A 19,366-nucleotide genomic window follows, 5' to 3' on the forward strand; every position below is an offset into this window, starting at 1 on the left:
AAAGAGAGACAACACTACATAAAGAGAGACAACACTAGATAAAGAGAGACCTAAGACAACACTACATAAAGATAGACAACAGTAGATAAAGAGAGACCTAAGACAACATTACATAAAGAGATACAAAACGACATAAAGAGAGACAACACAACATAAAGAGAGACAACACTACATAAAGAGAGACAACACCACATAAAGAGAGACCTAAGCCAACACTACATAAAGAGAGACAACACTACATAAAGAGAGACAACACTACATAAAGAGAGACCTAATACAATTCTACATAAAGAGAGACAACACGAATAAAGAGAGACCTAAGACCACACTACATAAAGAGAGATAACAATACATAAAGAGAGATACAACTACATAAAGAGAGACAACAATACATAAAGAGAGACCAAACTACATAAAAAGAGACAACACTACATTAAGAGAGACCGAAGACAACACTACATAAAGAGAGACAAGAATACATAAAGAGAGACAACACTACATAAAGAGAGACAAAACTACATAAAGAGAGACCTAAAACAACACTACACAAAGAGATACCTAAGACAGCACTACAAATTGAGAGATAACACTACTTAAAGAGAGACCACACTACATAAAGAGAGACCACACTACATAAAGAGAGACCTAAAACAACACTACACAAAGAGAGACAACACTACATAAAGAGAGAAAACACTACATAAAGAGAGACCTAAGACAACACCACATAAAGAGAAACAACACTACAAAAAGAGAGACAACACCACATAAAAAGAGACCTAAGACAACACTACATAAAGAGAGACCACACTACATAAAGAGAGACCACACTACATAAAGAGAGACCACACTACATAAAGAGAGACAACACTACATAAAGAGAGACCTAAGACAACACTACATAAAGAGAGACAACACTACATAAAGAGAGACAACACTACATTAAGAGAAACAACACTACATACAGAGAGACAACACTACATAAAGAGAGAAAACACTACATAAAGAGAGACCTAAGACAACACTACATAAAGACAGACAACACTACATAAATAGAGACAACACTACATTAAGAGAGACAACACTACATAAAGATAGACAACAGTATATAAAGAGAGACCTAAGACAACACTACATAAAGAGAGACCTAAAATAACACAACATAAAGAGAGAAAAAACTACATAAAGACAGACAAAACTAGATAAAGAGAGACAACACTACATGAAGAGAGACCTAAGACAACACAACACAAAGAGAGACAACACTACATGAAGAGAGACAACACTACATAAAGAGAGACAACACTACATAAAGAGAGACAACACTAGATAAAGAGAGACCTAAGACAACACTACATAAAGATAGACAACAGTAGATAAAGAGAGACCTAAGACAACATTACATAAAGAGATACAAAACGACATAAAGAGAGACAACACAACATAAAGAGAGACAACACTACATAAAGAGAGACAACACCACATAAAGAGAGACCTAAGCCAACACTACATAAAGAGAGACAACACTACATAAAGAGAGACAACACTACATACAGAGAGACAACACTACATACAGAGATAAAACACTACATAAAGAGAGACCTAAGACAACACTACACAAAGAGAGACAACACTACATAAAGAGAGACAACACTACATAAATAGAGAAAACACTACATAAAGAGAGACCTAAGACAACACTTGATAAAGAGAGACAACACTACATAAAGAGAGACAACACTAGATAAAGAGAGACCTAAGACAACACCACATAAAGAGAAACAACACTACAAAAAGAGAGACAACACTACAAAAAGAGAGACAACACTACATAAAGAGAGACAACACTACATGAAGCGAGACCTAATACAACACTACATACAGACCTAAGACAATTCTACATAAAAAGAGACAACACTAGATAAAGAGAGACCTAAGACAACACTACATAAAGAGAGAAAACAATACACAAAGAGAGATAAAACTACATAAAGAGAGACAACACCAGAACACTACATAAAGAGAGACAACACTACATAAAGAGAGACCTAAGACAACACTACATAAAGAGAGACAACACTACATAAAGAGAGACAACACTACATACAGAGAGACAACACTACATAAAGAGAGAAAACACTACATAAAGAGAGACCTAAGACAACACTACACAAAGAGAGACAACACTACATAAAGAGAGACAACACTACATAAAGAGAGACAACACTACATAAAGAGAGAAAACACTACATAAAGAGAGACCTAAGACAACACCACATAAAGAGAAACAACATTACAAAAAGAGAGACAACACTACATAAAGAGAGACAACACTACATAAAGAGAGACAACACTACATAAAGAGAGACCTAAGACAACACTACATAAAGATAGACAACACTAGATAAAGAGAGACCTAAGACAACACTACATAAAGAGATACAAAACTACATAAAGAGAGACAACACTACATAAAGAGAGACAACACTACATAAAGAGAGACAAAACTACATAAAGACAGACAAAGTTACATAAAGAGAGACAACACTACATAAAGAGAGACAGCACTACATAATGAGAGACAACACTACCTAAAGAGAGACAACACTACATAAAGAGAGAAAACACTACATAAAGACAGACAAAACTACATAAAGAGAGACCTAAAACAGCACTACATAATGAGAGACAACTCTACATAAAGAGAGACAACACTATATAAAGAGAGACAACACTACATAAAGAGAGACAAAACTACATAAAGAGAGACCTAAGACAACACTACATAAAGAGAAACAACACTACAAAAAGAGAGACAACACTAGATAAAGAGAGACTTAAGACAACACCACATAAAGAGAAACAACACTACAAAAAGAGAGACAACACTACAAAAAGAGAGACAACACTACATAAAGAGAGACAACACTACATGAAGCGAGACCTAAGACAACACTACATACAGACCTAAGACAATTCTACATAAAAAGAGACAACACTAGATAAAGAGAGACCTAAGACAACACTACATAAAGAGAGAAAACAATACATAAAGAGAGATAAAACTACATAAAGAGAGACAACACCAGAACACTACATAAAGAGAGACAACACTACATAAAGAGAGACCTAAGACAACACTACATAAAGAGAGACAACACTACATAAAGAGAGACAACACTACATACAGAGAGACAACACTACATAAAGAGAGAAAACACTACATAAAGAGAGACCTAAGACAACACTACACAAAGAGAGACAACACTACATAAAGAGAGACAACACTACATTAAGAGAGACAACACTACATAAAGAGAGACAACACTATATAAAGAGAGACGCCACAACACTACATTGAGAGACAACACTACATAAAGAGAGACAACACTACATAAAGATAGACAACACTAGATAAAGAGAGACCTAAGACAACACTACATAAAGAGAGACAAAACTACATAAAGAGAGACAACACTATATAAAGAGAGACAACACTACAGAAACAGAGAAATAAGACACACTACATAAAGAGAGACAACACTACATAAAGAGAGATACCACAACACTACATTAAGAGAGACAACACTACATAAAGAGAGACAACACTATATAAAGAGAGACGCCACAACACTACATTGAGAGACAACACTACATAAAGAGAGACAACACTACATAAAGAGAGACCTAAGACAACACTACATAAAGAGAGACAACACTACATAAAGAGAGATACCACAACACTACATTAAGAGAGACAACACTACATAAAGAGAGACAACACTATATAAAGAGAGACGCCACAACACTACATTGAGAGACAACACTACATAAAGAGAGGCAACACTATATAAAGAGAGACAACACCACAACACTATATAAAGAGAGACAACACCACAACACTATATAAAGAGAGACAACACTACAACACTATATAAAGAGAGACAACACTACATAAAGAGAGACAACACCACAACACTACATAAATAGAGACAACACTACAACACTATATAAAGAGAGACAACACTACATAAAGAGAGACAACACCACAACACTACATAAAGAGAGACAACGCTACAAGAAGAGAGACCTAAGACAACACTACATAAAGAGAGACAACAATAAAGAGAGTCAAGACTACATAAAGAGAGACAACACTACATAAGAGAGAATACTACATAAAGAGAGTCCTAAGACAACACTACACAAAGAGAGACAACACTATATAAAGAGAGACAACACTACATGAAGAGAGACAACACTACACAAAGAGAGAAAACTCTCCATTAAGAGAGACCTAAGACAACACTACATAAAGAGAGACAACACTACATAAAGAGAGAAAACACTAGATAATGAGAGACCTACGACAACACTACATAAAGAGAGACAACACTACATAAAGAGAGACAACATAACATAAAGAGAGAGCCCACTACATGAAGAGAGACCTCAGACACACTACATAAAGAGAGACAACACTACATAAAGAGAGACAACACTACATAAAGAGAGACAACACTACATAAAGAGAGACCTAAGACAACACTACATAAAGATAGACAACACTAGATAAAGAGAGACCTAAGACAACACTACATAAAGAGAGACAAAACTACATAAAGAGAGACAACACTATATAAAGAGAGACAACACTACAGAAACAGAGAAATAAGACACACTACATAAAGAGAGACAACACTACATAAAGAGAGATACCACAACACTACATTAAGAGAGACAACACTACATAAAGAGAGACAACACTATATAAAGAGAGACGCCACAAACACTACATTGAGAGACAACACTACATAAAGAGAGGCAACACTATATAAAGAGAGACAACACCACAACACTATATAAAGAGAGACAACACCACAACACTATATAAAGAGAGACAACACTACAACACTATATAAAGAGAGACAACACTACATAAAGAGAGACAACACCACAACACTACATAAATAGAGACAACACTACAACACTATATAAAGAGAGACAACACTACATAAAGAGAGACAACACCACAACACTACATAAAGAGAGACAACGCTACAAGAAGAGAGACCTAAGACAACACTACATAAAGAGAGACAACAATAAAGAGAGTCAAGACTACATAAAGAGAGACAACACTACATAAGAGAGAATACTACATAAAGAGAGTCCTAAGACAACACTACACAAAGAGAGACAACACTATATAAAGAGAGACAACACTACATGAAGAGAGACAACACTACACAAAGAGAGAAAACTCTCCATTAAGAGAGACCTAAGACAACACTACATAAAGAGAGACAACACTACATAAAGAGAGAAAACACTAGATAATGAGAGACCTACGACAACACTACATAAAGAGAGACAACACTACATAAAGAGAGAGCCCACTACATGAAGAGAGACCTAAGACACACTACATAAAGAGAGACAACATTACATTGAGACAACACCACATAAAGAGAGACCTAAGACAACACTACGTAAGAGAGACAACACTACATAAAGAGAGAAAACACTACATAAAGAGAGACAACACTACATTAAGAGAGACCTAAGATAACCCTACATAAAGAGAGACAACATTACATAGAGACAACACTAGATAATAAGAGACCTAGGACAACACTACATAAAGAGAGACAACACTATATAAAGAGAGACAACACTACATAAAGAGAGACAACACTATATAAAGAGAGACAACACTACAGAAATAGAGAAATAAGACACAATACATAAAGAGAGACAACACTACATAAAGAGAGACAACACTACATAAAGAGAGACGCCACAACACTACAATAATAAGAGAGACGACACTACATAAAGAGAGACAACACTATATAAAGAAAGACCTAAGACAACACTACATAAAAAGAGACAATACTACATAAAGAGAGACAACACCACAAAACGATATAAAGAGAGACAACACTGTATAAAGAGAGACAACACTACAGAAACAGAGAAATAAGACACACTACATAAAGAGAGACAAGATAGCACTACATAAAGAGAGACAACACTAAACAAAGAGAGACAGCACTACATAAAGAGAGTCAACACTACATAAAGAGAGACAACACTACATAAAGAGAGACCTAAGACAACACTACATAAAGAGAGCCCTAAGACAACACTACATAGAGACACCACAACACTAAAGAAAGAGAGACAACACTACATAAAGAGAGACAACACTACATAAAGAGAGACAACACTACATAAAGATAGACACCACTACATAAAGATAGACCTAAGACAACATTACATAAACCACTATACTACATAAAGAGAGACACCACAACACTACATAAAGAGAGACCTAAGATAACAACACAGCATTGCAGCAACAGATGACAACAACATGGTAGCAACATGACAACAAAACAGTAGCAACACATGGTAGAAACACAAGCATGGTACAAACCTTGTTGGGCACAGACAACAGCACAAAGGGCAAAAAGATAGAGAAAACAAATACATCACGTGTAGCAACCTCAAGTGTCCATAATTGAGTCTTTGAATGTAGAGATGGAGATTTAACTGTCCAGTTTGAGTGTTTTTTTGCAGCTTGTTCCAGTCGCTAGCTGCAGCAAACTGAAAAGAGGAACGAGGGATGTGAGTGGTTTGGGGACCTTTTACAGAATATGACTGGCAGAATGGGTGTTGTACCGAATGTGGAGGATGTTGCAGTATGCATCTGTAAGATGAGGTAGAGAGGGAGGGAATCAGCAGTGTTAGTTCAGAGTGTTAGTTCAGAGTGTTAGTTCAGAATGTTAGTTCAGAGTGTTAGTTCAGAATGCTAGTTCAGAGTGTTTCTTTAGAGTGTTAGTTCAGAATGTTAGTTCAGAGTGTTAGTTCAGAGTGTTAGTTCAGAATGTTAGTTCAGAGTGTTAGTTCAGAGTGTTAGTTCAGAGTGTTAGTTCAGAATGTTAGTTGAGAGTGTTAGTTCAGAGTGTTAGTTCAGAATGTTGGTTGAGAGTGTTAGTTCAGAGTGTTAGTTCAGAGTGTTAGTTCAGAATGTTAGTTCAGAGCGTTAGTTCAGAGTGTTAGTTCAGAGTGTTAGTTTAGAGTGTTAGTTCAGAGTGTTATTTCAGAATGTTAGTTCAGAGTGTTAGTTCAGCATGTTAGTTCAGAGTGTTAGTTCAGAGTGTTATTTCAGAATGTTAGTTCAGAGTGTTAGTTCAGAGTGTTAGTTCAGAATGTTAGTTCAGAGTGTTAGTTCAGAATGTTAGTTCAGAATGTTAGTTCAGAGCGTGAGTTCAGAATGTTAGTTCAGAGTGTTAGTTCAGAATGTTAGTTCAGAGTGTTAGTTCAGAGTGTTAGTTCAGAATGTTAGGTCAGAGCGTTAGTTCAGAGTGTTAGTTCAGAGATTTAGTTCAGAGTGTTAGTTCAGAATGTTAGTTCAGAGTGTTATTTCAGAATGTTAGTTCAGAGTGTTAGTTCAGAGTGTTAGTTCAGAATGTTAGTTCAGAGTGTTAGTTCAGAGTGTTAGTTCAGAATGTTAGTTCAGAATGTTAGTTCAGAGCGTGAGTTCAGAATGTTAGTTCAAAGCGTGAGTTCAGAGTGTTAGTTCAGAGTGTTAGTTCAGAATGTTAGTTCAGAGTGTTAGTTCAGAGTGTTAGTTCAGAGCGTGAGTTCAGAATGTTAGTTCAGAGCGTGAGTTCAGAATGTTAGTTCAGAGTGTTAGTTCAGAGTGTTAGTTCAGAGTGTGCTGCTCACAGATGTGTCCCATTCTCCCTATTATTATCTGCTGGCCTTTCTCTGTTATCACGCAGGCCTTTAACTTGGACATGATGCATTCATTAGCACCCACCACAGCCAGGCTAGCTTTATCAGCGACACATGCACACACACACGCACACACGCACACACACACACACACACACACACACACACACACACACACACACACACACACACACACACACACACACACACACACACACACACACACACACACGGACACACACGGACACACACGGACACACACACACACCCAACCACACACACACACACACGCACACCCACTCACAAGCACACAGCACTCCTATTAGAGTGGGTGAGTTGATTATTAACAACATCCAGCCATCTTGCTCATCACAAACAGTGTCTGTCAGTGTAAAGGTCTCCCATCAGTTAGACAGGGAAACAGTGTCCTCTGGGTTGATACAGTATCATTAAGCAGACACTTCATATGCAAGAGATTACAACACAATGGAATGGTCTCTCTCTCTCAGACAGTGGAATTTGACAGACTTTGGGGAGGGATATTGTGCATCACTGAGGCCCCCTGTCCTCCTGCCCTTGGCCGTGTGATTATGTGAGAGTGTGTGTGTTGGTGATTATGTGACTTGTGGAGGGGATCTTTTGATTCAGGTATCTCCCGTACATTCCTCTTCATTTCCCATGGACCATTTAAGAAGCTGATCAATGGACTGCATTTCTCAGTCATGTTGTTCACCTCTGTTCTCCTCTCTGGGGGCAGCTTGTTGCTGATTGGGTGTGTGTGTGCTTGTCCATTGACGGACAAGCTCTGGGCTCTTCAATTGGTTGGTCATTGACAAACCAAACCACACTAGAATTTATCAATTGATGCTATTGAGAAAAAAAGGAGGATTTGGAAGAACCAGATTAACATGGGAAGAGAGTAGGTGGTAAACACTCTAGTTGAACTCTACAGACAGGATTCAAAGGTTGCCGTGGGAGCTGACTGACAGACTGCCCACCTCGTCTCTGACCCCTATCTTTCGCTCTCCCCTCCCCTGCTGTCTCTCCTTCTCATACTCATACTCCCTCTCTCTCCATTTCTTTCTCTCCCTCTCAATTTCCACCGTGACTTCCTGACCTTTAGCTGACCCCAGATTGACCCCGACATGAAGTAGTGGCGGCGCAGAGAATGGAGAGAAAATGTTGCCATGGGGTGTAGAGAAAATGTTTCCATGGGGTGTAGAGAAAATGTTTCCATGGGGTGTAGAGAAAATGTTGCCATGGGGTGTAGAGAAAATGTTGCCATGGGGTGTAGAGAAAATGTTTTCATGGGGTGTAGAGAAAATGTTTCCATGAGGTGTAGAGAAAATGTTTCCATGAGGTGTAGAGAAAATGTTTCCATGGGGTGTAGAGAAAATGTTTCCATGGGGTGTAGAGAAAATGTTGCCATGGGGTGTAGAGAAAATGTTGCCATGGGGTGTAGAGAAATGTTGCCATGGGGTGTAGAGAAATGTTGCCATGAGATGTAGAGAAAACATTTCCATGGGGTGTAGAGAAAATGTTACCATGGGATGTAAAGAAAATGTTTCCATGGGGTGTAGAGAAAATGTTGCCATGGGGTGTAGAGAAAATGTTACCATGGGGTGTAGAGAAAATGTTTCCATGGGGTGTAGAGAAAATGTTACCATTGGGTGTAGAGAAAATGTTACCATGGGGTGTAGAGAAAATGTTACCATGGGGTGTAGAGAAAATGTTTCCATGGGGTGTAGAGAAAATACTGGAATTTTCAAGCAACTTTTCTGCAAATCTGCCCACGTGTGTATATGATATCTGAGTGAGAGTGACTACAAAAATCTATGGGGGCCCTCTGGAGGTCAGGACCCCTGGAGGTCAGGACCCTGGAGGTTAGGACCCCTGGGCACGTGCCCTTCACCCAGTTGGTATTCGGCCATGATTACTACAAGTTAAGATAGCTGGCTAGACTAACCTACCAATCTAAAACATTTTAGCTGGCATGGGTTAATTGATTGACTGTCAGTGACGGACATATCAAGAGGAAAACTTCTGATGTACAACCACATGTGTATTCTACTATTCTAACTCTCAAAAGAGATCCTGACTTACTTCCTAACTTCCTTACTTCCTAAAAGGATAATAATAGGGTCAGGGGCCCCCTAGTGGCTGGGGGTCCTAATAGACCTCTTATGTACAGATAACAACAGAGAGACAGGCTGGCTACAGCTCTGAGTCACTCGTGGGCTAAGCTAGTTAGAGTAGGAGGGATCACTTCATGTGGAATATACTGTTTTTCAGATTAATGATGTATACCTGGATATACAGTACGTACTGGGGAGCAACGGAAATCAACAGGACTGGAATTGTATATTGGGTTGAAAGTGTTCTCTCTATGTACTTCTCAGGGTACTATCTCGCGGATAGCATGGCCTGCTAAAGGTCTGAATAAAAGCAAGAAAAAAAATTATCTACACACTCACACAGCCTGCAGTATATTGTTCCCTCAAGCTTCCCTGGTAGAGGAAGATAACACACACACGCGCGCGTGAACACACACACACACACACACACACACACACACACACACACACACACACACACACACACACACACACACACACACACACACACACACACACACACACACACACACACACACACACACACACACACACACACACACACCAAAAGGTTAAGATAACACACTCTTCTCTGCTCTGAGACAGCCTCTATGATCTGACCCTGGCAGCCTTGGACAACGATGAGGAGAGAAAGAAAGAGAGCCTCTTCAGCGTAGCCATGTTCCTAGATAGAATAAGGCCTCAATGGAAGGTATGGAGCCATGTTGCCTCATCAAAGGCTGAGGTAATAGCATCAATTGGATCTCCACACCAGTATTCGTCTCAGGTTAGAAGTGCTGATCTAGGGTCAGTTTTGAAGTTTAAATCAAAATGAATGAGAAAATCTGATCCTAGATCAGAACTCCAAGTCTGGGCTTCTCTTTGACTTTCACTTACTTTGATGTATGGAGATACCTCATGGAGAAATCTCATGGAGAAACCTCATGTAAAAAAGTTAAAAAGCAAAACTCCAAGTCCTGAGTACACTCCACCGCCAGAGAGACAGAGAGCGAGACGTTCCTAAAGTGAGCAAAGTTAACTTTCAAGAAGAAAGTGGCATAGATGCCATGCGTGGGAGGTTGTTTTGCTTATTTATTTACTGTTTATCGGGTTTTTCAGTAATTTATTCTGAATGCGCTGTTAAAAATCTCTCTGTCTCTGTCTCTAGATGAGAAGGGTGCCTGCAATATGGCTGTGCATTCTCCTCTAAGATTGTCTTACAGATATCTACAACAGGGAGTCAAAAGGGGGGGTGCTGTTCTTTCACAACACCGGAATAAAGACTAAAAGAACTGCTGCTGTTTCTGATAGAAATCTCTGATATCTGTCTGCTGCTTTTTGCACCAAGGCTACACACACACACACACACACTCGACAAACATACACATGCTCGACAAAAACACATGCACACACATGCTCGACAAAAACACACGTGCCCGCATGTACACACACACAGACACGTACCATCACAATCTCTCTCTACTCTCAGATCAGGTTTAATTTTCAGAGATTCAATTCTACATGCCACATTCCCAATCACACACACTCACACACTCCTGGGAGGCAAGTGCTGGGCTAAGCTCTTTGTTGTGTCCTAAATCATATTTTCTGCTGGCTTTGCATCATTCCAATTGTGACACATGACATAACATCTGAAGGGACATTGTGTGAGAGCTGGGGCAGACGACAGGTTTCACTAGCCTGTGACCATTCTGTCGCTCACATGCACGCAAGCACACACAGAAAATATTGGAAATCCCATCATATTCATATAGAGGAGACAGACAGACAGACAGAAAGACAGACAGTGAGATCTGGCAGGCAGGCAGGCAGTCAGGCAGGCAGGCAGGCAGGCAGGCAGGCAGGCAGGCAGGCAGGCAGGCAGGCAGGCAGGCAGGCAGGCCCTAGTTCTCTGTCCTAGTCCCTAGTTCTCTGTCCTAGTCCCTAGTTCTCTGTCCTAGTCTCTGGTTCTCTATCCAAAGCTCTCTAGTTCTCTGTCCTAGTCTCAGGTTCTCTATCCAAAGCTCTCTAGTTCTCTGTCCTAGTTTCTAGTTCTCTGTCTTAGTCTCCAGTTCTCTGTCCTAGTCTCTGGTTCTCTATCCAAAGCTCTCTAGTTCTCTATCCTAGTCTCTGGTTCTCTGTCTTAGTCTCTAGTTCTCTGTCCTAGTCTCAGGTTCTCTATCCAAAGCTCTCTAGTTCTCTGCCCTAGTTTCTAGTTCTCTGTCTTAGTCTCCAGTTCTCTGTCCTAGTCTCTGGTTCTCTATCCAAAGCTCTCTAGTTCTCTATCCTAGTCTCTGGTTCTCTGTCTTAGTCTCTAGTTCTCTGTCCTAGTCTCAGGTTCTCTATCCAAAGCTCTCTAGTTCTCTGCCCTAGTTTCTAGTTCTCTGTCTTAGTCTCTAGTTCTCTGTCTTAGTCTCTAGTTCTCTGTCCGAGTCTCTTGTTCTCTGCCCTAGTCTCTAGTTCTCTGTCCTAGTCTCTAGTCCTCTGTGAGTGTACTGTTTCATTTTAGCTGCCATATTGGACAGATCTTTCATGCAAAGGAGAGTGTGTGTGTGTGCCTTTGTTTGTTTGTGTGTGTGAGCGTACCTCTCTGTGAGTGTGCTATACCTACGATGTTCATGAGTGTGAGCAGGTACTTCTGGACGTGTTCCTTGCCATGGAATTGGACCACGGAGTCATCCACCCCGAGTAGGACCTCGATGTTGTAGGCTCTCTCTGGACTCTGTCTCCTCTGTCTCTGGGCTCGGGTCTGGTTGATACTCTGCTCCACACCACGATACAGGGACTCAAGGTCTATCAGACCAGGCAGGTCAGCACCTAGAGACAACACAGACACACTGTTAACATCTAAAACACACACACACCTAAAACACACACACAGTTAACATCTAAAATACACACACTGTTAACATCTAAAACACACTAACACACACACACTTATATAAAATAAAACATAAAACACAACCTGTTATAACATAAAACACACACATCTAAACCACACAAATGGTTAACATCTAAACCACACAAATAGTTAACATCTAAACCACATCTAAACCACACAAATGGTTAACATCTAAACCAAACAAATGGTTAACATCTAAACCACACAAATGGTTAACATCTAAACCACACAAATGGCTAAAACACACACACACACACACACACACACACACACACACACACACACACACACACACACACACACACACACACACACACACACACACACACACACACACACACACAGTTAACATCTAAAAAACACACACAAACTGTTAACATCTAAACCACATAAACTGTTAACATCTAAAACGCACGCACTGTTAACATCTAAAACACACAAACTGTTAACATCTAAAACACACACATGCTGCTAGAAACACAAGCATTTCGCTACACCCACCTGCTAAACGTGTGAATGTCACCAGTAAAATGTTATTTTATTTGACACTGTTAACATCTAAAACACACACACACACACACAAACACTGTTAACATCTAAAACACACACACACACACAAACACTGTTAACGTCTAACACACACACACTGTTAACATCTAAAACACACTAACACACACACACTTATATAAAATAAAACATAAAACACAACCTGTTATAACATAAAACACACACATCTAAACCACACAAATGGTTAACATCTAAACCACACAAATAGTTAACATCTAAACCACACAAATGGTTAACATCTAAACCAAACAAATGGTTAACATCTAAACCACACAAATGGTTAACATCTAAACCACACAAATGGTTAACATCTAAACCGCATAAACTGTTAACATCTAAACCACACAAATGGTTAACATCTAAACCACATAAACTGTTAACATCTAAACCAAACAAATGGTTAACATCTAAACCGCATAAACTGTTAACATCTAAACCACACAAATGGTTAACATCTAAACCACATAAACTGTTAACATCTAAACCACACAAACTGTTAACATCTAAACCCCACAAACTGTTAACATCTAAACCACACAAACTGTTAACATCTAAACCACACAAACTGTTAACATCTAAAACACACACATGCTGCTAGAAACACAAGCATTTCGCCACACCCATCTGCTAAACGTGTGAATGTCACCAGTAAAATGTTATTTTATTTGACACTGTTAACATCTAAAACACACACACACACACAAACACTGTTAACATCTAACACGCACACACACACACTGTTAACATCTAAAACACACACACACACAAACACAAACACACAGTTAACATCTAAAACACACACACTGTTAACATCTAAAACACACACACACACACAAACACACATACTGTTAACATCTAAAACACACACACTGTTAACATCTAAAACACACACACACACAAACACACACATACTGTTAACATCTAAAACACGAACACGCATACTGTTAACATCTAAAACACGAACACACATACTGTTAACATCTAAAACACAAACACACATACTGTTAACATCTAAAACACGAACACACATACTGTTAACATCTAAAACACGAACACACATACTGTTAACATCTAAAACACAAGCACACATACTGTTAACATCTAAAACACGAACACACATACTGTTAACATCTAAAACACGAACACACATACTGTTAACATCTAAAACACAAACACACACACACAAACACACATTCTGTTAACATCTAAAACACGAACACACATACTGTTAACATCTAAAACACAAACACACACACACAAACACACATTCTGTTAACATCTAAAACACGAACACACATACTGTTAACATCTAAAACACAAACACACACACACAAACACACATTCTGTTAACATCTAAAACACACACACACACACACACACACACACACACACACACACACACACACACACACACACACACACACACACACACACACACACACACACACACACATACTGTTAACATCTAAAACACAAACACACACACTGTTAACATCTAAAACACACACACACACACACACACACACACACACACACACACACACACACACACACACACACACAGAGACAGACAGTTAATATCTAAAATGCAGGCACACACGCAGGCACACGCACACACCACACACACACATCGACACACACACACACAATGCTGTCTCCACAGCCAAAGATGGCTCTACTCATCCTGCCACAGACAGAAACACTGTTGCTTCCACGGAACATAATCCACTTGTTGGAAAGACTGGGAATGCCCGGTGGAATCTACATGCACTATCCTGTCAGGCTCTGTACACAGACACTCTTAGCTAAGGACTGTGTGTGGCCTTAGCCTGCAGTTACCAGGCAGCCTATCAGGCTGAGAGATGTAGTCTCATGGAGAGATGCTTCACTGTGGGGATTAGCTGCATGGTCACTGCTTAATGCCAGTGTGAGAAAATCAAGTACAGTACAGTACAGTACACTGCACATTTAACATGACAATTCTTCCAGACATACAATAGCAATCAAAAGTTGCTACTCATTCTAGTAACCAAAAAAAGTGTTAAACATAGGAGAGTGATGGAGTGCTGCATCAGATGACCTGGCCTCCACAATCACCCGACCTCAATTGAGATGCTTTGGGATGAGTTGGACCGCAGAGTGAAGGAAAAGCAGCCAACAAGTGCTCAACATATGTGGGAACTCCTTCAAGACCGTTGGAAAAGCATTCCATGTGAAGCTGGTTGAGAGAATGCCAAGAGTGTGCAAAGCTGTCATCAAGGCGAATGTTGGCTACTTTGAAGAATCTCAAATATAAAATCTATTTTGATTTGTTTAACACTTGTTTGGTTACTACATGATTCCATATGTGTTATTTCATCGTTTTGATGTTTTCACTATTATTCTACAATGTAGTAAATAGTAAAAAATAAAGAAAAACCCTGGAATGAGTAGGTGTGTCCAAACTTTTGACTGGTACTGAATGTTCCACAAGACATTCAGTTTATTCATTTAGGAGACCCAGAACGCTAGGCCTTCTGAAGTCAAATACAGTGAAACTTAGATTTCAATTTAGGTCGTGCTCAGTCCACTGGTGGTGCTTATTAAATTCTGTCGGTAGTATCTCATTTGGACAGGTATGAGCTTTTGTTGAGTGTCATATAATGATGAGGAAAGGCAACTTGATACAGAGGACAGTGATATCAGGAAAGAGAGCTACTAAGCTAACACACATGGTGAAATGCTTTAAGAGCCATACGGGCTTTAACATACACTATGTGGAACTGTTTGATCCTTACTGGTGTAACGCATCAGAGTGTTGGAGTATAAAGGGTTGGTGAGAGAAACTAGAGAGATAGTGAGGGAGAGAGAGAGAGAGAGAGAGAGAGAGAGAGAGAGACAGAGAGAGAGAGAGAGAGAGAGAGAGAGAGAGAGAGAGAGAGAGAGAGAGAGAACAAGGGGGCTGCTGGGTAAATCTACCTCCTAGTCTCCCGTCTCGCAATCAGCAAGGGGCATCCTTTCCTTCCCGCTGCTCTTATGCAATGTTACCTAGGCAACCGGCTCATGGGTAAAACAACGCACCGCACAGCTAATATTGGCTCCGGAGTCGCTAGGAGAATTATCCTAGAAGTTGGACAGAATAAGATTCGGTAGCAGCTAAATATGAGTGACAGAACATTGTGAGGATGTTCTCTCTCTAAACAAATCCAATTTTGATAAACTTCCCATATCTATTGGGTGAAATACCACATCATAGCAGCAAGATTTGTGACCTGTTGCCACAAGAAAACGTCAACCAGTGAAGAACAAACACCATTGTAAATACACCCCTTTTTTTTTTTTTTTTTCCCCTTTTGTACTTTAACTATTTGCACATCATTGCAACACTGTGTATAGACATAGTGTGTCACAGTCTTCTCCACTATATTTATGGAGTGTGTCACAGTCTTCTCCACTATATTTATGGAGTGTGTCACAGTCTTCTCCACTATATTTATGGAGTGTGTCACGGTCTTCTCCACTATATTTATGGAGTGTGTCACAGTCTTCTCCACTTTATTTATGGAGTGTGTCAGTCTTCTCCACTATATTTATGGAGTGTGTCACAGTCTTCTCCACTATATTTATGGAGTGTGTCACAGTCTTCTCCACTATATTTATGGAGTGTGTCAGTCTCCTCCACTATATTTATGGAGTGTGTCAGTCTCCTCCACTATATTTATGGAGTGTGTCACAGTCTTCTCCACTATATTTATGGAGTATGTCACAGTCTTCTCCACTATATTTATGGAGTGTGTCACAGTCTTCTCCACTATATTTATGGAGTATGTCACAGTCTTCTCCACTATATTTATGGAGTGTGTCAGTCTCCTCCACTATATTTATGGAGTGTGTCACAGTCTTCTCCACTATATTTATGGAGTGTGTCACAGTCTTCTCCCCTATATTTATGGAGTGTGTCAGTCTTCTCCACTATATTTATGGAGTGTGTCACAGTCTTCTCCACTATATTTATGGAGTGTGTCACAGTCTTCTCCACTATATTTATGGAGTGTGTCAGTCTCCTCCACTATATTTATGGAGTGTGTCAGTCTCCTCCACTATATTTATGGAGTGTGTCACAGTCTTCTCCACTATATTTATGGAGTGTGTCACAGTCTTCTCCACTATATTTATGGAGTGTGTCACAGTCTTCTCCACTATATTTATGGAGTGTGTCACAGTCTCCTCCACTATATTTATGGAGTGTGTCAGTCTCCTCCACTATATTTATGGAGTGTGTCACAGTCTCCTCCACTATATTTATGGAGTGTGTCACAGTCTTCTCCACTATATTTATGGAGTGTGTCAGTCTCCTCCACTATATTTATGGAGTGTGTCACAGTCTTCTCCACTATATTTATGGAGTGTGTCACAGTCTTCTCCCCTATATTTATGGAGTGTGTCACAGTCTTCTCCACTATATTTATGGAGTGTGTCACAGTCTTCTCCACTATATGTATGGAGTGTGTCACAGTCTTCTCCACTATATTTATGGAGTGTGTCACAGTCTTCTCCACTATATTTATGGAGTGTGTCAGTCTCCTCCACTATATTTATGGAGTGTGTCACTGTCTTCTCCACTATATTTATGGAGTGTGTCACAGTCTCCTCCACTATATTTATGGAGTGTGTCAGTCTTCTCCACTATATTTATGGAGTGTGTCACAGTCTTCTCCACTATATTTATGGAGTGTGTCAGTCTCCTCCACTATATTTATGGAGTGTGTCAGTCTCCTCCACTATATTTATGGAGTGTGTCACAGTTTCTCCACTATATTTATGGAGTGTGTCACAGTCTTCTCCACTATATTTATGGAGTGTGTCACAGTCTTCTCCACTATATTTATGGAGTGTGTCACAGTCTTCTCCACTATATTTATGGAGTGTGTCAGTCTCCTCCACTATATTTATGAAGTGTGTCAGTCTCCTCCACTATATTTATGGAGTGTGTCAGTCTCCTCCACTATATTTATGGAGTATGTCACAGTCTTCTCCACTATATTTATGGAGTGTGTCAGTCTCCTCCACTATATTTATGGAGTGTGTCACAGTCTTCTCCACTATATTTATGGAGTGTGTCAGTCTCCTCCACTATATTTATGGAGTGTGTCACAGTCTTCTCCACTATATTTATGGAGTGTGTCACAGTCTCCTCCACTATATTTATGGAGTGTGTCACAGTCTTCTCCACTATATTTATGGAGTGTGTCACAGTCTCCTCCACTATATTTATGGAGTGTGTCACAGTCTTCTCCACTATATTTATGGAGTGTGTCAGTCTCCTCCACTATATTTATGGAGTGTGTCAGTCTCCTCCACTATATTTATGGAGTGTGTCACAGTCTTCTCCACTATATTTATGGAGTGTGTCACAGTCTTCTCCACTATATTTATGGAGTGTGTCACAGTCTTCTCCACTATATTTATGGAGTGTGTCAGTCTTCTCCACTATATTTATGGAGTGTGTCACAGTCTTCTCCACTATATTTATGGAGTGTGTCACAGTCTTCTCCACTATATTTATGGAGTGTGTCACAGTCTTCTCCACTATATTTATGGAGTGTGTCAGTCTCCTCCACTATATTTATGGAGTGTGTCAGTCTCCTCCACTATATTTATGGAGTGTGTCATAGTCTTCTCCACTATATTTATGGAGTGTGTCACAGTCTTCTCCACTATATTTATGGAGTGTGTCAGTCTTCTCCACTATATTTATGGAGTGTGTCAGTCTTCTCCACTATATTTATGGAGTGTGTCACAGTCTTCTCCACTATATTTATGGAGTGTGTCACAGTCTCCTCCACTATATTTATGGAGTGTGTCACAGTCTTCTCCACTATATTTATGGAGTGTGTCACAGTCTCCTCCACTATATTTATGGAGTGTGTCACAGTCTTCTCCACTATATTTATGGAGTGTGTCAGTCTCCTCCACTATATTTATGGAGTGTGTCAGTCTCCTCCACTATATTTATGGAGTGTGTCACAGTCTTCTCCACTATATTTATGGAGTGTGT

At 39.6% G+C, this 19,366-nt stretch overlaps 1 protein-coding gene across 1 annotated transcript in view; it reads right to left on the reverse strand.

Moving 5' to 3' along the window:
• The window catches only part of LOC109882118 (A disintegrin and metalloproteinase with thrombospondin motifs 2-like), a 59,708-nt gene extending 47,003 nt beyond the window's left edge, over positions 1 to 12,705 (reverse strand). Inside the window, exon 1 of the mRNA XM_031789915.1 lies at positions 12,472 to 12,705. Within this exon, the coding sequence (XP_031645775.1) occupies positions 12,472 to 12,480 (9 nt within the window). The 5' untranslated portion in view covers positions 12,481 to 12,705. The remainder of the gene's footprint in view (positions 1 to 12,471) is intronic.
• Between the last annotated feature and the right edge of the window lie 6,661 nt (positions 12,706 to 19,366).

This window comes from Oncorhynchus kisutch, linkage group LG15 (assembly GCF_002021735.2).
Source record: "Oncorhynchus kisutch isolate 150728-3 linkage group LG15, Okis_V2, whole genome shotgun sequence".
Taxonomy (NCBI): Eukaryota; Metazoa; Chordata; class Actinopteri; order Salmoniformes; family Salmonidae; genus Oncorhynchus; species Oncorhynchus kisutch.